Here is a 24,666-nt window from a genome sequence, read left to right on the forward strand (position 1 = left end):
GTAACATGAATTTTCCTAAAACTTTTTAAAAATAGAACATGAGAGAACAATTCCTAACTCATTTTATGAGGAAACCATTTTCCTATAGCAAAGGCAGATAAAGATATCACAAGAAAAAATAATTAGAAACAAATACCTTTTGTGAATATATGTGCAAAAGTCTCTGGCAAAGCAGTAGCAAACAAAACCAACAGCAATTTAAATGATTACACCATGACCAAGTGGAATTACACCAGAAATGCAAGGAAATTTCAACAAAACAAAATCAAATCATTCATTGCCAAAATAATGGGGAAAAAATCCCACATGATCATCCCAACTGATTCATAAAAGACATTTGACAAAATTCAGTGTGCTTATATGGTAATACACCCAGATAATTATGATTTTCTCAGAATGACAAAGGGTATTTATGTAAAAACTACAGGTATACTCAATGGTAAAAGACTGAAAATTTTCCTTCTAAAATCATAAATAAGACAAGAATGCTCCCTTTCACCATGGCTATTCAACATTGAGTTGTAATTGTAGCCAGAGAAATTGGATGAGAAATGAAAATTTTAAAACATGTAAGTTGGAGAGAACTAAAACTGTCTCTTTTCACAGATAGAGTGATTTTTATAGGGAAAAGCCCAAAGAACCATCAAGATGGTTACTATAGCTAATGAAAAAACTAGCAAAATTTCAGATTACAGGATTAACACATAAAAATCAACTTTGTTTCTATACACCAGCAATAAAAAATTTGAAAATGAATTAAAGAAAGCAATTTCATTTGTAATAGCATCTGAAATAATTAAATACCTAGGAAAAATTCCAACCAAGGATATGAAAACTTGTGCTGAGAACTGTAAAACTTTGCTGGGAAAAATTAAACAAAACCTAAATAAATGGGAAAATATCTATCTTCATAGATTAGAAGACTTAACAATGTTAAGATAATACTACCTAAAACAGTCTACAGATTCAACACAAATTCTATACAATTCCAACATCCTTTTTCACAGAAATGAAAAAAATCCTAAAATTCATGTGAAATTAGAATGGGCTCAGGGCTTTCCTGGTGGTTCACATGGTAAAGAATCTGCCAGCAATGTTGGAGACCTGGGTTTAGTCCCTGAGTCAGGAAGATCCCCTAGAGAAGGCAACTCACTTCAATATTCTTGCCTGGAGAATCCCATGGACAGAGGAGCCTAACAGGCTACAGTCCATAGGGTCACAAAGAGTTGGACCCGACTGAAATGACTTAGCACACAAAATGAACAGAACAATGTAGAAAAACAATAAAGTTGGAATTCTATGTTTCTTGATCTTGAAGCTTTTTACAAAGTTACAGAGTATTTTGGGTCAAGATGGCAAAATAGGAGGATCTGGGGTTTGCCTCTATCCACAAATACATCAAGAATACATCTACAAGTGAAATAATTTGCACAGAGTACCTACTGAACATTATTAGAGAACCTCAGACACCTAATAACTGGGAAAGATCCCCTAATAACCTGGTAGGATGAAAAAGAGGAAAACAAGGTAAAGAGGAAATAGAATGGGACATGCACCCCTTGGGGTTGCTAAAGGAGATGGTGTTACTGCCCATAGGAAAGCCCCCTCACTAGTGGCAAGATCAGATGAAATAGAAGGGGAGATTCAGGGGCTACCAGAGGAAAGTGCAGCAGCAAGCCCATGTCAGACAGGTCAGAGTGAGACTCACTCAAATGGTATGTGCCACAGCCCTTCACACCCCAGCCTGAGACAAGTATCCACTGGTGCTGGTGGGGAATGGATGCTGAAGCATGGAATTTGGAGAGCAGATGTAGGGAGAGGACTGCTGTTGGAGTCTGTCCCCTAGAGACAGTCTGAGGGGATTGGAGTGAGGACCTATGCAGCTGGGAATGCTTCTGGAGGAAGCATAGACTGCCATGGAAGCAAGGCACCATTGTTGAGTGGCACATGCAGAAAGGGCAGCCATTATGGCCTCTCTCCCCATACACCAGTCCCTGCCTCTGCAGGCACTGAGAGGGGCTCCTGCCAGAGTGAGCACATGCCCCAGGGGTTGCTACCATGTCACTCTTATGTTTGAGCAAGCCCCCATGCTCCAGTCCACCACCACCTCCTGCCAGACCCTGCCACTGTAGGCTGTAGAGGGGGCTCTGACCTAAGCAAGAAGACAAGTAAGCCTCAGTTAGTCACAGCCTTCATCACCCCCTCTCACCTGGGTGGGGAGCAGATGTTGGAGGGTGACCCACATGCAGAGATGTGACCAAAACCAAAGCTGAGCTCTTGGGGCTGTGTGACTTAAGGAAGCAGGATTAAAATCTCTCCATACAGCTGTGAAAGTCACAGATTAAACACCCATGATTGGTTTTTTAAATATAACACCTGTGGAACGTCTGAATGGAAAATGAGTGCTCTCACATCAGATATGGGTCTAGCTTTAGTAGTTGTGGTCTTTGTGGACACATACATGTGGGAGTTGGTCTAGGTCAGAGTCTGAGCTGCCCCAAACAGCAGCAGTCCCCAAACTTTTGGGAAGCAGAGAACAGTATTGAGGAAGACAATGTTTTTGGGGTAGGGGAATGGTGCAGGCAGTAATACAAGTAATGGGGAGTTGAAGATGAAGCTTCACACACTTGCCCACCTCTTACCTATATCTATGCATCCTGCTTCCTAACAGGTCACAGACATGGTGTAGACCTACAAAGAGGTCTTGGAGGGCCTCTTATGAGGGTAGAATTTGGCTGTGGCTTGCTCACCTGGCTCAAAATTGGGAAAGGAGTACATCAAGGCTGTATATTTTCACCCTGCTAATTCAACTTATATGCAGTTTATATCATGCAAAATGCCTGACTGGATGAAGCACAAGCTGGAATCAAGATTCCTGGAAGAAATATCAATAACCTCAGATATGCAGATGACACCACCCTTATGGCAGAAAGCAAAGAGGAACTAAAGAGCCTCTTGATGAAGGTGAAAAAGGAGAGTGAAAAGGCTGGCTTAAAACTCAACATTCAAAGAACTAAGTTTATGGCAACTGGTCCCATTACTTCATGGCAAATAGATGGACAAACAATGGAAACAGTTACAGGTTATTTTGTTCAGCTCCAAAATCACTGTGGATGGTGACTACAGCCATGAAATTAAAAGACACTTGCTCCTTGGAAGAAAAGCTATGACAAACCTAGACAGTGTATTAAAAAGTAGAGACATTACGTTGCCAACAAAGGTCCATATAGTCAAAGCTATCATTTTTCCAGTACTCACGTATGGATGTGAGAGTTGGACCATAAAGAAGGCCGAGCATTGAAAAATTGATACTTTTGAACTGTGGTGCTGGATAAAACTCTTGGGAGTCCCTTGAACAGCAAGGAGATCAAACCAGTCAATCCTAAAAGAAATCAACTCTGAATATTCCTTGGAAGGACTGACACTGAAGCTGAAGTGCCAATACTTTGGCCACTGATGTGAAGACCTGATTCTTTGGAAAAGACCCTGATGCTAGGGAAGATTAAAAGGAAAGGAGAAAGGGATGACAGAAGATGAGATGGTTGGATTGCATCACCAATTCAATAGACCTGAATTTGAGCAAACTCTGAGAGATAGTGAAGGACAGGGAAGCCTGGTGTGTTGCAGTCCATGGGTGGCAAAGAGTCAGACATGACTGAGGGTCTGAACAACAACCCTTTGGGGGCAAGGGCATTGATAGCAGAGGCCCCAAGGAATGATCGCTCTTGTTGTTATTGCTCTATTTATTTTTTACTTTTACTTATTTCTATTTTTTCATATATTTTGTGTTTCTATTTTATTTTGCTTTTTGTTCTGTTTCTGTCTTTTGTTTCTTTGTGTTTTGGGGTTTTTTTTTTTTTAGGTTTGTTTTTTCTGGGTTTTTGTTGTTGTTTGTTTGGATTTTGGTTTTTTGCTCTTGGTTTTATTCTGTTTTGGTCTCATGGTCTTTGTATGTTTGGTTGTTTTCTTGTTTCTTTGTGGTCTTTGTTTTTATTTGGTTTTATTTTTATTGCTTGTCTTGATTTATATTTGTTTCCTTTTGTTGGCTCAGTATGACTTGCAGGGTCTTGGTTACCCATTGAGGGGTTTAACCTGAGGCCTTGTGGTGAAGTGCAAAGTCCTGGCTGCAGGACCTACCAGGTAATTCATGCCTCTGGAGAGTATTGATTGGCAGGACCTCTCTCAGAGGTCCTCATCTTGGCATCAAGATCTGGTTGCACCCAACTGTCGGCAAATTCCAGTGCCAGAACACCTAAAGCCAAACAACCAGCATAACAGGAACACAGCCCCACCTTCAGCATACAAGTTGACTAAAGTAGTACTAAGCTCACAAACACCCCAAACACATCCCCTGACATGGCCCTGCCCACCAGAGAATTAAGACCCAGCTCTACCTACCAGAAGGCATGCACTAGTTCCTTCCAACAGAAAGCCTACACAAACCCCTCGATTGCACTCACCCACTAGGGGGCAGACAGTAGAAACTGGAGCAACTATGACCCCGCAGACTCCAGAAAAGAAGCAAAAAACACAGTAAGTTAGACAAAATGAGATGGCAAAGAAATACGTGGCAGACAAAGGAGCAATGTAAAAATCCGCAAGACCAACTAAATGAAAAGGAGCTAGGAAATCTACCTGAAAAATAATTCAGAATGATGATAGTAAATTTGATCCAAGATGTTGAAAATAGAATAGAGGCACAGATGGAGAAGATACAAGAAATGATTAACAAGGACCTAGAAAAGCTACAGAACTCCAATTTAAAAACAAACTGTGATGAACAATGCAATAACTAAGATACAAAATACTCTGAAAAGAATCAATTGAATAACTGGATCAGAAGAATGGATATGTGAGCTGGCAAATAGAGTGGTGGAAATTACTGCATGGAATTAAACAAAGAAGAAAGAATATAAAGAAAAGAGGACAGTCTTAGAGACCTCTGGAATAATACTAAAAGCACGAACATTCAAACTATGGGGGTCTCAAAAGAAGAAGAGTAAGAGAAAGGAGCACACAGAATATTTGAAAAGATTATAGTCAAAAACTTGCCTGACATGGAAAAGAAAGTTAACACCCACCTCCAGGAAGCACAGAGAGTACCATACAGGATAAACCCAAGGAGAAACACACTGAGACACATATTAAACTAACAAAAATTAAATATAAAAAATTAAAATCAGCAAGGGAAAAGCAACAAATAACATACAAGGGAAGCCTCATAAGGTTATCAGCTGATACTTCAGCAGAAATTTTGCAGGCCAGAAGGGAATGGCAGGATATACCTAAAGTGATAAATGTGAAAAACTTAAAACCAAGAATATTCTACTTAGCAAGGCTTCTAGTAGATTTGGATTTGATGGAGAAATAAAAAACTTCATAGACAAGCAAAAGCGAAGAGAATTCGGCATCATCAAACCAGTTTTACAGCAAATGCTAAATGGACTTATCTAGGTAGAAAACATAAGTCAGTCAGTGAGTCATTTCAGTCGCTCGGTCATGTCTGACTTTTTGCGACCCCATGGGCTGCAGTGCACCAGCCTCCCTGTCCATCACCAACTCACAGAGTTTACTCAAACTCATGTCCATTGAGTTGGTGATGCTATCCAATCATCTCATCCTCTGTCATCCCCTTCTCCTCCTGCCTTCAATCTTTCCCAGCATCATGGTCTTTTCAAATGAGTCAGTTCTTCACACCAGATGGCCAAAGTATACTATTGGAATTTCAGCTTCAGCATCAGTCCTTCCAGTGAATATTCAGAACTGATTTCCTTTAGGATGGACTGGTCAGATCTCAGACCATGAACTCGTTATTGCCAAATTCAGACTTAAATTGAAGAAAGTAGGGAAAACCACTAGACCACTTAGGTATAACCTAAATCAAATCCCTTACAAATATACAGTGGAAGTGACAAATAGGTTCAAGGGATTCGATCTGATAGAGTGCCTGAAGAACTATGGACAGAAGTTTGTGACATTGTACAAGAGGCAGGGATCAAGACCATCCCTAAGAAAAAGAAATGTAAAAAGGCAAAATGATTGTCTAAGGAGGCCTTACAAATAGCTGTGAAAAGAAGAGAAGTGAAAGGCAAAAGAGAAAAAGAAAGATATACCCATTTGAATACAGAGTTCCAAAGAATAGCAAGGAGAGATAAGAAAGCCTTTCTCAGTGATCAGTGCAAAGAAATAGAGTAAAACAACAGAATGGGAAAGACTAGAGATCTCTTCAATAAAATTAGAGATATCAAGGGAACATTTCATGCAAAGATGGGCACAATAAAGGAAAACCTAAGAGAAGAACACAAATAGGAAGGTAAGAGAAAAGACCTACAAAAACAAACCCAAAACAATTGAGAAAATGGTAATAGGAACTTGCATATTGATAATTACCTTAAATGTGAATGAATTAAGTATCCTAACCAAATGACAGAGACTAGCTGAATGGATACAAAAGCAAAAGCTGTGTATATGCTGCCTAGAAGAGACCTACTTCAGTTTTAGGGACACATACAGACTGAAATTGAGGGGACAGGTAAAGATATTCCATGAAATTGGAAAAAAAAACAAACCTGGAGCAACATTACTCATATCAGACAAAAGAAACTTTGAGATAAAGACTGTTACCAGAGAAAAGGATTGACACTATATAATGAGCAAGGGAACACAAGAAGATACAGCAATTATAAATAAATATGCAGCTCACTGTTAAAGAATCTATCTGCCATGACAGGAGACACAGGTTCAATCCTTGGGTAGGGAAGATCCCCTAAAGAAGAAAATGGCAACCTGTTCCAGTATTCTTGCCTGGAAAATCCTATGGACAGAGGAGCCTGGCAGGTTATAGTCCATAGGGTTGCCAAAGAGTTGGATGTAACTTAGTAACTAAACACCAACAACAAATATACATTCATCCAACATAGGAGCATCTCACTATATAAGGCAAATGCTAACAGCTGTAAAAGGGAAAATCAACAGTAACACAATAATAGTGTGGCACTTTAACACCCCATTTATACTAATGGACAGATCATCCAGACAGAAATTTAATGAGGAGACACAAGCCTTCAGCTAAATATTAAACCAGATAGACTCATTAATACTTATAGGATATTCTATCTGTAAACAGAAGGATACACTTTCTTCTCAACTGCACAAGGAACAATATTCAGGATAAACCACATCTTGGGTCACAAATCAAGTGTAATAAATTTAAGAAAATTGAAGTCGTTTCAAGCATCTTTTTTGACTGCAATACATGAGATTAGAAATCAATTACAGGGGGGAAAATCTGTAAAAAACACAAACACATGAATAGAAAATAATATTTTACTAAATAATCAATGGATCACTGAAGAAATCAAAGAGGAAATAAAAAATATCTAGAGACAAATGACAACAAAAACACAGTTATCCAAATCCTTTGGGACACAACAAAAGCAGTTCTAAGAGGGAAGTGCATGGCAATACAACCTTATCAGAAAATAAGAAAAATCTCAAATAAATAACCTGAGCTTACATCTAAAGCAACTAGAGAAATAAGAATGTATAAAACCCCAAGTTAGCAGAAGGAAAGAAATCATAAAGATCTCAACAGAAATAAATGAAATAGAGATGATGAAAACAATAGTGAAGATCAATGAAAGTAAAAGCTGGTTCTTTGAAAAGATAAACAAAATTGAGAAACCTTTAGAAAGAAAAAAAGGGATAGGATTCAAATCAATGAAATTAGAAATGGAAAAGAAGCTACAAGAGATACCACAGAAATAACAAAGATCATAAGCGACTACTACCAGCAACTATATGACAATAAAGTGGACAACCTAGGATAAATGGACAAATTCTTAGAAAGATACACCTTCTAAGATTGAACAAGGATGAAATAGAAAATATGAACAGATCAATAATAGGTATAGAAATTGAAAATGTGATTAAACTTCTTCCAACAAACAAAAGTAGACAAGATTGTTTCACAGGAGAATTAACACCTATCCTTTGAAGCTCTTTCCAAAAATTGTATAGGAAGTAATGTTAACAGGATCATTCTACAAGGCCAATACCACGATGAGACCAAAATCAGACAAAGATACTACAAAAAAGAATAGGCTAATATCACTGATAAATATAGATGAAAAATTTTTCAACAAAAAAGTAGCAAATAGAATCCAACAGCACATGAAAAGGATCATACACCATGATCAAGTGGACTTGATCTTAGGAATGCAAGTATTTTTTATTATATGCAAATGAATCAATGTGATACACCATATTAACAAATTGAAAAATAAAAAAAACACTCAATAGATGCAGAAAAAGCTTTTATCAAAATTCAAAGCTCATTAATGATAAAATCTCTCCAGGAAGTGGGTTTGGAGGGAACTTGCTGCTACTGCTAAGTCACTTCAGTCGTGTCCAACTCTGTGCGACCCCATAGACGGCAGCCCACCAGGCTCCCCCGTCCCTGGGGTTCTCCAGGCAAGAACACTGGAGTGGGGTGCCATTGCCTTCTCCAATGCATGAAAGTGAAAAGTCAAAGTGAAGTCGCTTAGTTGTGTCCAACTCTTAGAGACCCCATGGACTGCCGCCTAACAGGCTCCTCCGCCCATGGGATTTTCCAGACAAGAGCACTGGAGTGGGGTGCCATTGCCTTCTCCGTGGAGGGAACTTAGCTAAACATAAGGGATATACAGGACAAATGCACAGCAAACATCATTCCCCATGCTGAAAAACTGAAAGTATTTTCTCTAACATCAGGAATAAGACAAGGATGTTCACTCTCATCACTATATTCAACATAGTACTGGAAGTCCTAGACAAGGCAATCAAAGAATAAAAATAAATAAAAGCAATACAAATTAGAAAAGGAGTATTTGTCTTTCTCTTACTGACTTGCTTCACTCTGTATAATAGGTTCCATGTTCATCCACCTCATTAGAACTGACTCAAATGTGTTCTCTTTTTATAGCTGAGTAACATTTCATTGTGTATATGTACCACAACTTCCTTATCCATTCATAAGCCAATGGACATCTAGGTTGCTTCCATGTCCTAGCTATTGTAAATAGTGCTCCGATGAACATTGGGGTACATGTCTCTTTCAGTTCTGGTTTCCTCACATTGTATGCCCCACAGTGGGATTGCTAGGTTGTACGGAAGTTCCAAAGAATAGCAAGGAGAGATAAGAAAGCCTTCCTCAGTGATCAAATGAAAATAAAGAGAGGAAAACAACAGAATAGGGAAGAATAGAGATCTGTTCTTCAAGAAAATTAGAGATACCAAGGAAACATTTCGTGCAAAGATGGGCACAATAAAGGACAGAAATGGTATGGACCTAACAGAAGCAGAAGATATTAAAAAGAGGTGGCAAGAATACACAGAAGAACTATACAAAAAAGATCTTCATGACCCAGATAACCACGATCGTATGATCACTCACCTAGAGCCAGACATCCTGGAATGGGAAGTCAAGTGGGTCTTAGGAAACATCACTACGAACAAACCTAGTGGAGGTGATGGAATTCCAGCTGAGCTATTTCAAATCCTAAAAGATGATGCTGTTGAAGGGCTCCCCTCAATATGCCAGAAAATTTGGAAAACTTAGCAGTGGTCACAGGATTGGAAAAGGTCAGTTTTCATTCCAATCCCAAAGAAAATCAATACCAAAGAAAGTTCAAGCTCCTGCCCAATTGCATTCATCTCACAAGCTAGAAAAGTAATGCTCAAAATTCTCCACGCCAGGCTTCAGCAGTATGTGAACTGAGAACTTCCAGATATTCAATCTGGATTTAGAAAAGGCAGAGAAACCAGAGATCAAATTGCCAACATCCATTGTTTCATCAAAAAAGCAAAAAAGTTCCAAAAAATATCTACATTGTTCTATTGACTACGTCAAACCTTTGACTGTGTGGATCACAACAAACTGTGAAAAATCCTTAAAGGGATATGAAAACCAGACAACCTTACCTGCCTCCTGAGAAATCTGTATGCAGCTCAAGAAGCAATAATTAGAACTGGACATGGCTCAATGGACTGGTTCCAAGTTGAAAAGGAGTATGTCAAGGCTGTATATTGTCACTCTGCTTATATAACTTATATGCAGAGTACATGATGTGAAATGTCGAGCTGGATGAAGCACAAGCTGGAATCAAGATTGCCAGGAGAAATATCAATAACCTCAGATATACAGATGACACCACACCTACGGCAAAAAGTGAATAGGAACTAAAGAGCCTCCTGATGAAAATGAAAAAGGAGAGTGAAAAAACCAGCTTAAAACTCAACATTCAAAAAACTAAGATCATGGCATCCAGTCCTATCACTTCATGACAAATAGATGGGGTAACAATGGAAACAGTGACACACTTTAGTTTCTTGGCTCCAAAATCACTGCAGATGGTGACTGCAGCCATGAAATTAAAAGATGCTTGCTCCTTGAAAGAAAAGTTATGACCAACCTAGACAGCATATTAAAAAGCACAGATATTACTTTGCCAACAAAGATCCATCTAATCAAAGCTATGGTTTTCCAGTAGTCATGTATGGATGTGAGAGTTGGACCACAAAGAAAGCTGAGTGCCAAAGAATTGATGCTTTTGAACTGAGGTATTGGAGAACACTCTTGAGAGTCCCTTGGACTGCAAGGAGATCTAACCAATCAATCCTAAAGGAAATCAGTCCTGAATATTCACTGGAAGGACTGATGCTGAAGCCGAAACTCCATTTGGCCACCTGATGCAAAGAACTGACTCATTGGAAAAAACCCTGATTCTGGGAAAGATTGAAGGCAGGAGGAGAAGGTGACGACAGAGGATGAGATAGTCGGATGGCATCACCGACTCGATGGACATGAGCTTGAGCAAGCTCCAGGCATTGGTGATGGACAGGGAATCCTGGTGTGCTGCAATCCATGGGATCACAAAGAGTCGGACACCACTGAGCAACTGAACTGAACTGATGGCAGTTCTATATCCAATTTTTAAAGGAATCTCCACACTGTTCTCCATAGTAGTTGTACCAATTTGCATTCCCACCAACAGTGTTAGAGGGTTCCCTTTTCTCCACACCCATTATAGCATTTGTAGACTTTTTGATTATGGCCATTCTAACTGGTGTGAGATGATACCTCATTGTGGTGTTCATTTGCATTTCCCTAATGGGTGATGTTGAGCATCTTTTTTGCCTGTATGTCTTCTTTGGAGAAATGTTTGTTTAGGTCTTCTGTTCACTTTTGATTGGATTTTTCATTTTTTCTATTGAGCTGCATGAGCTGCTTGTATATTTTGGAGATTAATTCTGTGTCAGTTGTTTCATTTGCCATTATTTTCTCCCATTCTGAGGGTTGTCTTTTCATTTTCACCTTCCTTATATTTTCCTTCATTGTGCAAAAGTTTTAAGTTTATTTAGGTCTCATTTGTTTATTTTTGTTTTTATTTCCATTAGTCTGACAGGTGGGTTTAGAGGATCTTGCTGTGATTTATGTCAGAGAATGTTCTGCCTGTGTTTTCCTCTAAGTGTTTTATAGTTTCTGGCCTTCCATTTTGATCTTTAATTCATTTTTATTTGTGTGTGTGTGTGTGTGAATGGTATTAGAAAGTGTTCTAATTTCATTATTTTACATGTAGTTGACCAGTTTTCCCAACGCCACTAATACTGTATATTAACACATTATATGGAATTTAGAAACATGGTACCGATGATCCTACATGCAGGGCAGCAAAGGAGACATAAATGTAAAGAACAGGCTTTTGGACTCAGTGGGAGAAGGCAAGAATGGGATTATTTGAGAGAATAGCATTGAAACATGTATATTACCATATGTAAAACAGATGACCAGTGCAAGTTTGATGCATGAAGCAGGGCACCCAAAGCTGGTGCTCTGGGACAACCCAGGGGGTCAGGGTGGGAAAGGAGGTGGGAGCGGGGTTCAGGTTAGTGGGGGCACATGTATACTTGTGGCCAATTCATGTTGATGTATGGCCAAAACCATCACAATATTGTAAAGTAATTATCCTAACAATAACCCTGTGTACGAGACAGCAAAAGAGACACTGATGTATAGAACAGTCTTATGTGGGAGAGGGAGAGGGTGGGAAGATTTGGGAGAATGGCATTGAAACATGTAAAATATCATGTATGAAACGAGAAAAAAATAAAATAAAATAAATAATTTTTTTTTTAAATAAGTAAAACTGTCACTGCAGATAACAGCATACTATACATAGAAAACCCTAAAGAGACCACCATGAAACTACTAGATCTTATCAATGAACTTGGTATATTTGCAGTATACAAAATTAATAAACATAAATCTCTTGTACTCCTATACACTAAAAATGAAAGACCAGAAAGAGAAATCAAGGAACCGATTCCATTTACCATAGCATCAAGAAGAATAGAACACCTGAATAAATAACTTACCTAAGGAGATAAAAGACCAGTATGCATAAAACTGTGACATTGATGAAAGAAATAAAAGATGACACAAACTGATGGGGAGATATGCCATGTTCTTGGATTGGAAGAACTAATATTGTGAATATAACTATAATACCCAAAGCAATCTGCAGATACAATACAATCCCTAGCATATTTCCAGGGGTGTTTGGCACAAAATAACTTAAAAATTTTTTACAATTTGTATGGAAAAACAAACAAACAGAAAAAAACCAAATAGCTAAAGCAACCCTGAGAAAGAAAAATGGAGCTGGAGGAATCACATCCCTTGACTTCAGACTGTACTGCAATGTTATGGTCATCAAAACAGCATGCTGGTTTGATCTCCTTGCTGTCCAAGAGATTCTCAAGAGTCTTCCTCAGCACCACAGTTCATAAGCATCAATTCTTTGGCACTCAGCCTTCTTTATGGTCCAACTCTAACACTGTACATGAATGCTGGGAAAACTATAGCTTTGACTATACAGACCTTTGACAGCAAAGCGGTGTCTCTGCTTTTTAATACACTGTCTACATTTGTCATAGTTTTTCTTCCAAGGAGCAAGCACCTTTTAATTTCACGGCTGCAGTCCTCCATCCACAGTGATTTTGGAGCCCAAGAAAATAAAATCTGTCACTATTTTCATTTTTTCCCCATCTATTTGCCATGAAGTGATGGGACTGGATGCCATGATCTTAATTTTTTGAATGTTGGATTTTAAACCAGCTTTTTTACTCTCCTCTTTCATTCTCATCAAGGGGCTCTTTAGTTCCTCTTCACTTCCTTCCATTAAAGTGGTATCATCTGCACATCTGAGGTTGTTATAAAATGTAAATTGTCCCATAAACCATTAAAAAATTAAGTTATTAATTAAAAGTCTTCCTACAAGGAAAATATTAGGCCCATATTGAAGTTTTATGAAACATTCAAAAATGGAATTCTAATTTAATGCAGACCCTTCTAGAGAATAAAGAGGGGAAAAACAGCTTTTCTACCCATTATATGAAAATAGTGTAAGTTTGACAACATAAATGGAAAAGAATAGAAGAAAGGAACATTATAAGATAAAATTACTCATAAATACAGATGCAATATTTTAAACAAAATGCTGGAAACTGAATTCAGTAAACTGTAGAAAAGGTAACTCACTTTGACCAAACTAGATTTTTCCTAGTAAGGACAGCAAGGAGATTAAACCAGTCAATCCTAAGGAATATCACCCTTGAGTATTAATTGGAAGGACTGATACTGAACTGAAGCTCCAATACTATGGCTACCCGATCTGAAGACCCAATACTTGGGAAGATTGAAGGCAGAAGAAAGGGGATGAGAGAGGATGAGATGGTTGAATGGCATCACTGATTCAGTAGACATGAGTTTTAGCAAACTCTGGGAGATAGTGAAGGACAGGGAAGCCTGGTGTTCTGCAACTGAGCACATGAACAACAGCAAAAACAATGCAAATGATATACTCTAAATGATAGACTCAGGAAGTATATTAATATAATTCACAATATTAATAAATTAATGAATAAAATATAGATATATGCAAAAATATCATTTAAACATCCAACAATGATTCATTATAACTTTTCTTAATAGTAAAGTAAATATTTCCATAACCTCATAAAAGGAATTTGCAAAAAAAAATGAATATCATACCCAATGCTAAATCATTAAAATGTTCCCTGAAAATCAACATGACATCTAATGTCTTGATTAGTGCAGTAATAGATACAAATTTAAAAAAAAATAGAAAGAAATTAAATTGTCATTACTCAGACATGACGTAAAAGTCAAAGTATTATTATTAGTGACATTGAGAATGTATAAAGAGGAAAACCAAAACGGCAGACAGCAATTCTGCTTTTCTCTAGATCCTAGAAAAGGTCTGTTCAGTCATTATGCACAGAACAGCTGCAGTGATTGTTTATCATTTGTGCCCAATCTGGCTGGTTGATAGTCTACTCTTGCTGATTAGTACACATGCTGAGCTGGAAGATAAATATTTTAAAACATTATCCATTACAGCATATTTTTCTGTTTTTTTCTTTTTTCTCACCTCCCTCAAATGGTATCTTTCAACAGTTAACGGGTGAGGAATCATACTACTTTTCTTTATCTGGGAAGATTTTCCTCTGCTCCCTAAAGGTGTACTATATGGAGCAAGACTAATACTTCAGTATATTACATTAGCCACTTATATTTTTATTGAAGTATAAGGGATTTACAATATGCTGGTTACAGGTGAACAGCATAGTGATTCAGTATTTTTGCAGATCATACTCCATTATAGGTTATTAGAAGATAATGGATATAATTCTCTGTGCTCTAGAGTATGTTATTGTTGCTTGTCTCTTATATATGTAGTAGTTTGGTATTTGTTAATACCATAAACCTCGTTTGTCTCTCCTCTTTTCCTTCTGCACTTTGGTAACTACAAGTTTGTTTTCTGTATCCATGAATCTGTTTTTCTTTTGCATATACATTAATTTGTGTTATTTTTCAAATTCCACATATGAGATATATACTGTAGTATTTGTTTTTTTCTGACATTTCACTAACTGAATATTATCAAGGTCCATTCATGTTGCTGCAAATGGCAGAATTCCATTCCTTTTATGACTGAGATATATAACAATTCCTCTGCTGATGAGTGTTTGGGTTGCCTCTATATCTTGGTTATTGTAACTACTGTTGTCTTGAATGTTGGGGTGCATGCATCTTTTGAATTAGTGTTTTCTTTTTTTTTCTGGATATATACCAGAGAGAGGAATTACTGGATCATACCATAGTTTCATTTGAAGTTTCTTGAGGAACTTCTACACTGTTTTCCACAGTGGCTGCACCGATTTACATTCCCTCCAACAAGGTACAAGGGTTCCCTTCTTCCATATTATCACCATTTATTTGTAGACCTTGATGACAGTCATTCTGACCCATGTGAGGTGACATCTCGTTGTTTAGGTTTGAATTTCTCTAGTTATTAGCAATGTTGAACATCTTTTCAAGTGTCTGTTACCATCTGTATGTCTTCTTTGGAAAAATGTCTATTCAGATCTCCTGCCCATTTTTTTTAATTGAGTTGCTTGTTTTGGGGGATACTGAGTTGAATGAGCTGCTTTTTATATTTTGGATATTAACCCCTTGTCCATTACATCATTTGTAAATATTTTTTCCCATTCCATAGGCTGTATTTTCACTTTGTTGATGGTTTCCTTTTCTGTGCAAAATATTTTAAGTTTAACTAGATCTTATTTATTTTTTTATTTCTTTTGTCTCAGGAGTCTGATCCAAGAAAGTACCACAGTGATTCATGTCATAATGTTCAGCATATGTTCTCTTCTAAGAGTTTTATGGTTTCAGATCTTGCATTTAGGTCTTTAAACCATTTGTGGTTTTATTTTTGTATATTGTGTGAGGGAATGTTTTAATTTCACTGTTTAATTTGTGGCTGTCCAGTTTTCTCAATACCACTTGTTGAAGAAACTATCTTTTCTCTTTTGTTCATTCTTGCCTCCTTTGTTGCAGATTAATTGACTGTATGTGCATGGGCTTATTTCTGGGCTTCTTGCCTGTTTTTGTGCCAGTATCACACTGTTTTGATTAGTGTAATTTTGTGGTATAGTCTGAAGTCTGGGAGGGTTATATCTCCAGATTTACTCTTTTATCTCAAAATTGGTTAGGCAACTTGAGATCTTAGTGGTTCCATATGAATTTTAGAATTATTTGTTCTTGTTTTGTGGAAACTGACATTTGATAAGGATTGCACTAAATCTGTAGATTGCTTTGGGTAGTACAACTATATTAATAATATTAATTATTCTGATCCCAGAGCAGGTGATGTCTTTTCATTTCTTTAAATAATTTTTGATTCCCTTTATCAATGTTTTATAGTTTTCAGAGTAGCCTGTTTAAAATCACATAAAAAAATTATAAGGAGTAAACATAACCAAGGAGAAATGACACTTACTACTTTTAGCATGAAATGACACTTACTACTTTTAGCATGCTTTCTTGCTTGGAGAATTTCATGGAGAGAGGAGCCTGGCAGGCTACATTCTATGGGATTGTAAAGAGTCAGACACAACTGAGTGACTAACACTTTCCCATTTTTCAATACTAAAGTGGCCAGTCAATGTCCAGAATTATTTCTGGCCATCATATTATGTGGGTCTAAACTAATTTTTATCCTCTTTGAACATGCTTGGTGTGACTTAGCCACTTGGGAAATTTACATCCTAAGAACCTCATTTATCCTCTATCATCTTTGCTCATCACCTCTCTCTTGTCAGTATCTTACAAATATTTTTTGCTCAGACATATTTTATCCTTATTCCCAATTATCTGAACTCAATCTTGAAGTCTTAATATCTTAACTACTTTTATATTTACTCATGTATGTTCATCAACTATTACACTTATGGGCTTCCCTGGTAGCTCAGCTGGTAAAGAATCCGCCTGCAATGCAAGAGACCCCAGTTTGATTCCTGGGTCAGGAAGATCCCTTGGAGAAGGATAGGCTACCCACTCCAGTATTCTTGGGCTTCCCTGGTGGCTCAGTCAATAAAGAATCTGCCTGCAATTGCAGGAGATCTGGGTTCAATCCCTGGATTGGGAAGATCCCCTGGAGAAAGGCATGCCTACCCACTTCAGTATTCTTGCCTGCAGAATCCCCATGGACAGAGGAGCCTGGTGGGCTGCAGTCCATGGGGTTGCAAAGAGTGGTCACTAAGCACACAGCACGTTATACATATTAATTTAATATTTAGAGAAATCTCAGTTGTAGGGTTTCCCTTGTGGCTCAGATGTTAAGGAATCTGTCTGCAATGCAGGAGATCTGGGTTTGATCCCTGAGTTGGAAAGATCCTCTGGAGAAGAGAATTGCTACCCATTCCAGTATTCTTGCCTGGAGAATTCCATGGACAGAGGAGCCTGCTGGGCTCCAGTCCACAGGATCAAAAAGAATTGGACATGACTGAGCAACTAAGCGTGAACACACAGTTAGCTTTAAGTTTGATTCTTTGAAAATATACCTCCTTTCAACTTTTAAAATGTTCCTCTATCTCTTTCTCATTGTTGAGTATGAGGCTAATTTCTCATTATGACTATTTTTATTGATCATATAGGATAAGAGACATGAGAAATAATCAATATGAGTTTACTGTTCACATCAAGTGACAGAAGAGAGATAATATGGACATCAACTTTCCCAAAAGGATTTTCCAGTTTTGTAATTACCATCACAAACTACACTACAAGATATCAGAGACAGTATACTTAGTGGCAAGAGATTTACAAGGATAATATTATGGCTTTGTAATTTTCTCAGTTTAGTTTGATCAACATAGGGAGATTTTGCTTTCCTGGGACAGTTCATTTCATATAAATCATGCTAATGTTATTATCTTTTTAAACACAGGTGAAGAAGCTGCTTCTAAAAGCCTCCTGCTTAATGCAATGATGGTGTTACCTATACATAATTTTGGGATGAGCATCAGCCGGCATTATGATATCCAGCACACAAAATTTGCATGTACCTCAAAGGAAAAGGTTTCTTCCGTTATGAATTGTAGTAAAGCAGGTAAGTATCTTGGGCTACCCAAGGCTCATCAGAGTTAAAACTAGTCAATTAATTATTGCATGTGAATAGCGACATTATTTTGAATCTTTACAGTTATTCAAGTTTTGTGCTATTCTCTCTTTGGACTAAAGCTTATACAAAATTGAGTAACTTATTCTATTATACAGCTTGTACAAGTTAGAGCTAAGATTCACTACTCATATGCATAATGCATTTTTCTCATGAGAAATGATAGCCATGGATGAATGCATTAAGAAAATGGGGTGTATATGTAATGGAATATTATTTACCCACAAATGAGGAGGAAATCTTGCCATTTGAGACATTACAGATATACCTTGAAAGCATTATGCCTAGTGAAATAAGTCAAACAGAGAAAGATGAATATCATATTATTTCACTTACATGTGGAGTCTTTAAAAAAAACTCATGAATAACAAACTGATGGTTGCAAGAGGTGGAGGATGTGAGGTTGGGCAAAATGGGAGAAGGGATTTAAAAGGTACAAACTTCCAGTTATAAAATAAATAACTCATGGGGATGTAATGTACAGAATGATAAATATAGATATTTATACTGAATTGTATAATTGAAAGTTGCTAAGAGAGTATATATTAAAAGTTCTCATCACACACAAAAAAGCAAAAGTATGTGTAGTGATGGATATTAATAATTCTTATCGTGGTGATCATTTCTCAACATATACAAATATCAAATTATTATGTTATATACCTGAAACTAATGTTATATATTAATTATATCTCAATTATAAAAATACTGAAGAAATTCATGCCAAGAGATATCATAATTAAACTTTGAAAACTAGAGAAAAGCAGCTATAGAAAAAAATGATACCTTATCCATAAAGGCAAAACAATTCCTCTCATTTATAGATTTCTCATCAGAGAGCATAAACACCAAAAGAAGCAGCACATTATTTTCAAGTAAATAAAAAACTGTCTACTCAAAACTTCATATAGGTAGGAAATAACTTTCAAGAATGAAGGGGAAATCAAGACATTTTCAGATGAAGAATATATAAATTTGTCACCTCTAGAAGTCCTGAAAGAATGGCTCTAGAGATTCTGTAAACATAAATGATTGAAGAAAGAATTTTGAAGCATCAAGAAAAAACAGTGAAAAAAATAAAAATATGGTGGACACTATATCTGCTCTTGAGTTTTCTCAAGTTTGGTGGTTAAAGCAAAAATGGTAACAGTGTATGATAATGTTCTCAGTGTATATAGTGGGGATATTTAAGACGGTAATAAATGGGGGTGTTAAAGAGATATAAATCATGGAAATGTTTTTTACACTTCACTCAGACTGGTAAAAAGAAGAACATCATGATTCTGAAAGTTATGTATGCATAAAGTAATGTCTCGAGTGATAACTACAAAAAGTATGTCCAGTGATAAATGGGCTTCCCACGTGACGTTAGTGGTAAAGAACCCACCTGCCAATGCATGAGACTTAAGAGATTCAGGTTTGATCCCTGGGTCAGGAAGATCTCCTGGATGAGGACATCACCACCCACTCCAGTATTCTTGCCTGGAGAATCTTCACGGACAGAGGAGTTTGGCGGGCTACACTCCACAAGGTCACAAAGAGTCAGGCACGATGGAAATGACTCAGCAGACATGCACGCATGTACAATTATAAACTAGAAGGAAAGAGCGAAAGAAAGGAAGAAAGTAAAAGAGAAAAGAAAAAATATGATGCAGTTGAAGTTTAAAACTGGGTGAAAAATATTGCTTGTTATATAGGTATTTTCAGTTTCTAAAAATTCAATGAGTCCTATACTTAGGTGGATTTCCATGTATGTATATCATATATTAATATGAAGTTTTTTTAAAGTAAAAAAGAAATTTGATCTTTACTGCTTTTATGAATCTACTGCTTTCACTATCATGAATTCAAAACCTTGTAATTATAAAGTTTTCTCATAAGTAATTGGAAAAGTACCAGCTCTTAGGCATTTACAACTGAAGTTTAAATGTTAAGTTACAACTAACTTTTAAACTTTAACCTTTAACTCTTATAGGTTAAAGTGTATATGTAGCACACTACCAGGTGATTCTTCTGCTCCTGCTCCAATTTTCAAACCTCTATCTATTTTCAGAGAAAATAATATTTGAGGGCAAGGAGAGTCTCTGCTACTACCCAGTACTCTGATTACTGTGAGTGGGCATTCACCCAATGATTCTGACCATCTATGTTGGGAATGGATGCCTAGAACTATAGCAAGACAAAGTTCATGCAATTAAAGGCTTTGCCTCCATTAATGGATTTTGAGGGCTCAGCTAGTAAAGAATCTGCCTGCAATGCAGGAGACCTGGATTCAATCCCTGGGTTGGGAAGATCCCTAGAGAAGGGAAAGGCTACCCACTCCATTATTCTGGCCCGGAGAATTCCATGGACTGTATAGATTTTGGACTGTAACGGATTTTGAAATATATTCAATGACATGCAAAGTTATTTAAACATACAATTAAATACGTTAATTTTGAGCTTGTTTGATAACCATTCCTTAGTGCTTCCTATTTGTTGACTTTTTAAAGTTTGCTCATTGAGTTAACTTTTAAAGTAAGTCCATATTTTATTTGTTGTTGTCATCAGTAACTGAGCGTAGTATATATACCTTGGAATATGATGCAGTTGGAAGATACTTACTTGCAATGGCTGTCACAGGACTTCTTTTCCTCCTCTTGATATTCCTTCTGGAGACCACCTTGTGGAAAGTGAAAACCTTTGTGTTTCGCTACATTTTGTTTGGTATCTTCAAAAAATCCAATAAGGTAAGTAACTTATTGAATCAGAGATATTTCTAAGACCAAAAGCGGTCTCTATCTGCCTAACCTCATTACTAAGATATAGGAATATAAATCACTCCATGTTGCCTGGGATCGATATGAATCAAAGATGTTTATCATAATTTGAATTTTGGTTTCTAAACATTATGACCTCTACCAGTCAGAACATGATACTGTAAAATATTTTGATCATAATAGAAAGGTTTCCCATGAACATCTCCTGTGTCAGAAAACCATTCCCTCCCAAAGTTGCTTATTCACCCTAACTTGATCCCTGCATAGTTCTAATAAACTCCCAAGTGATATTGATTCTGTTGGCCTACAGAATGCATATTTAACAGCACATCTCTATTGCAGTTGCTTTCAAATGTTGGTATTTGTCAAAATCTCCTGGACTCTTTCTTAAAGTACAAAATTATGGTCTCTGTTCTACTGCTAAATAAAAAGTCTATATAGAAAAATCAGTTGTATATCTATATATAAGCCACAAACAAAAAGCTAAATATAAAATTATGTCATTTGAATAGCATAAAAACATTCAAATGGTGTTATTTGAATTAAAAAATAAAAATACCCAGGAATAAATCTAACATAAGTTATGTAAGACATTTTCATGGAATATTACAAAAAAAACAATTGAAATATTAAAGAAGACCTATCTAAATGAAGAAATATACCATGTTCTTGCTTTGGAAAACCCAATCATGGGGAGATGACAATTTTCCCTAAATTAATCTAAAGATTTAATGCTATCCCAATCAAAATCCTGTGTGTGTGTGTGTGCGCGCGCACGCACACGTGTGCGCGCAGAATGATCATCTGATCAGTTGATTCTAAAGTTTACATGGAAATGTAAAGTGATTTAAAAATGTACACAGAAATGCAAAATGTTAAGGATCTCCAAGGAAATATTGAGAAAGAACAAATATGGTAGACATATACTACCATATATGTGTTTTTTAAACTATAGTAACTAAGACAGAGAAATAGAGCAATGTAACAGAAAGATTAATTTTTTCTTAACGTTTGGTTATCTGCATAAGCTCAGATTTTTAGAAATGCAGCTTTTCAGGCCCCATCCCTGACCTACTAAACCAGAAGATTTGGAGTTGGAACCCATTATTCTTGTTTTAACGAGCCACTCAAGTAATTCTGTGCATGCTAAAGTTTGAGAACAATGGAATAAAATGTCTAGAAATAAATGCACAAATATGACAGAATTGACACAAAATACAGTGAAGAGAGGATGTTCATCTCAATTAATGATGCCGATTCAAATGGATTTCCATAAGCACATAATGAACTTTGATTCCCATCTTACTTCATACAGGTTGGTTTTAGTTTACAACTTTTCTACATCTAAATGTGAAAGATAAAGCAATAAAGCTTTCAGAACAAAAACATAGCAAATATAACCATGATAGTAAAGGCATAATCATCAAAAGACATCATTAAATGAGTCAAAAGGCAAGTCACACAAATTTTGAATTGAATTGAATTGAAATTTTGAATTGAAAACCACTAATAAAATTGGCAGAAAACCCAATTTTAAAATGAGCAAAAGACTTGAACACTGACTTTACAAAAATGAAGATACAAATATCCAGTCAATTAGTTCAGTCGCTCAGTCGTGTCTGACTCTTTGTGACCCCATGAATCAGAGCACACCAGGCCTCCCTGTCCATCAACAACTCCTGGAGTTTACTCAAACTTATGTCCATCAAGTCGGTGATGCCATCCAGCCATCTCATCCTCTGTCGTCCCCTTCTCCTCCTGCCCCCAATCCCTCCCAGCATCAGGGTCTTTTCCAATGAGTCAACTCTTTGCATGAGGTGGCCAGAGTACTGGAGTTTCAGCTTTACCATCAGTCCTTCCAATGAACACCCAGGACTGATCTCCCCTAGAATGGTCTGGTTGGATCTCCTTGCAGTCCAAGGGACTCTCAAGAATCTTATCCAACACCACATTCAAAAGCATCAATTCTTCGGCGCTCAGCTTTCTTCACAGTCCAACTCTCACATCCATACATGACCACAGGGAAAACCACAGCCTTGACTAGATGGACCTTTGTTGGCAAAGTAATGTCTCTGCTTTTGAATATGCTGTCTAGGTTGGTCATAACTTTCCTTCCAAGGAGTAAGCGTCTTTTAATTTCATGGCTGCAATCATCATCTGCAGTGATTTTGAAGCCCCCCAAAATAAAGTTTGACACTGTTTCCACTGTTTTCCCATCTATTTCCCATGAAGTGATGGGACTAGATGCCATGATCTTAGTTTTCTGAATGATGAGTTTTTAGCCAACTTTTTCACTCTTCTCTTTCATTTTCATCAAGAGGCTTTGTAGTTCCTCTTCACTTTCTGCCATAAGGGTGGTGTCATCTGCATATCTGAGGTTATTGATATTTCTCCTGGCAATCTTGATTCCAGCTTGTGTTTCTTCCAGTCCACTGTTTCTCATGATGTACTCTGCATATAAATTAAATAAGCAGGGTGACAATATACAGCCTTAACATACTCCTTTTCCTATTTGGAACCAGTCTGTTGTTCCATGTCTAGTTCTAACTGTTGCTTCCTGACCTGCATATAGGTTTCTCAAGAGGCAGGTCAGGTGGTCCTGTATTTCCATTTCTTGAAGAGTTTTCCACAGTTTATTGTGATCCACACAGTCAAAGGATTTGGTATAGTCAATAAAGCAGAAATAGATGCTTTTTTGGAACTCTCTTGCTTTTTCCATGATCCAGCGGATGTTGGCAATTTGATCTTTGGTTCCTCTGCCTTTTGTAAAACCAGCTTGAACACGTGGAAGTTCATGGTTCACATATTGCTGAAGCCTGGCTTGGAGAATTCTGAGCATTGCTTTACTAGCGAGAGCATATGTAAATGAATAACATCAACAGTCATTGGTAAATGCAAAGAATGCCACTGAGAGATACCACAGTATACATGTAAATATACTAAGTGTTGAAGAAACAGTACAACTGGAACCATCAAACATTGATGTTGGGAATATAAACTGATACTCCATTAGAAAATTGTCTGGCATTATCTTCAGGAGTCAGATAAAGATAGCAGAATAAGAGTTTACTTGTTCCCAGAGAAATGCCAAAACCACATCTACAACTGTCTCCAATAGTAACCTAAAGACTAGCAGAACAAAATTCATATTGTTAAGGATATATAGAAAAGGCCACATCAAGATGGGTAGGAGGGGCAGAGATGTGGACTAGCCAGAACCCACAGGAGGAATATTACCCCAAGAAGTAATATTCAAGGAGGGAGGGGTTCAAGCTCCACATCAGACTCACCAGCCCAAAAGACCTGCACTGGGAAGATAAGTCCCCATAATGTCTGACTTTGAGAATTGGTGGGGTTTATAACCAGGAAAACCAGTAGGCTGTGGGAAATCAAAACTCCCCTTGTGAAGAGCTTGTATGCAATTTCAACTTTCTCCATGTCCCAGCACTGAGGATTTGCAAAGCACCTGGATCATATAAGAAGGAAATTAATTAATTTAAGGGCATATGCCAAAGGGTAAGATCTGGTGGAACTATCTCAAAGAACAGAAGTGCTAGTGGATGTCATATATTTTTAGTCTCCTTCTACTTAGCTGATCCATTGTTGGTGGGGATCATTTCTGTAATTCTCCAGATATATAACTAACATTGTGTGCCACAACCCAGCCTTATGCTAAGTGCCAGCCCAGCCCAACCCAGTTCCCCTGCTCAGTCCTCAAAGTGGCTCTCACTCCACCCTACCTGGCACCGCTCCAAATCATCTCCATTTCCTGGAGACCAGCCCTACACACTAGCACACCTACAATGGTCACAGCTGGGCCTCAC

At 37.3% G+C, this 24,666-nt stretch overlaps 1 protein-coding gene across 1 annotated transcript in view; it reads left to right on the forward strand.

Annotated features, from left to right (window-relative positions):
* Nucleotides 1-24,666, forward strand: part of LOC133238290 (phospholipid-transporting ATPase ABCA3-like) — a 198,709-nt gene that overhangs the window by 139,688 nt on the left and 34,355 nt on the right. The window contains exons 17-18 of the mRNA XM_061401221.1: nucleotides 17,853-18,014; nucleotides 20,634-20,812. Of these exons, the coding sequence (XP_061257205.1) occupies nucleotides 17,853-18,014; nucleotides 20,634-20,812 (341 nt within the window). The remainder of the gene's footprint in view (nucleotides 1-17,852; nucleotides 18,015-20,633; nucleotides 20,813-24,666) is intronic.

This window comes from Bos javanicus, chromosome 25, assembly GCF_032452875.1.
Source record: "Bos javanicus breed banteng chromosome 25, ARS-OSU_banteng_1.0, whole genome shotgun sequence".
Taxonomy (NCBI): Eukaryota; Metazoa; Chordata; class Mammalia; order Artiodactyla; family Bovidae; genus Bos; species Bos javanicus.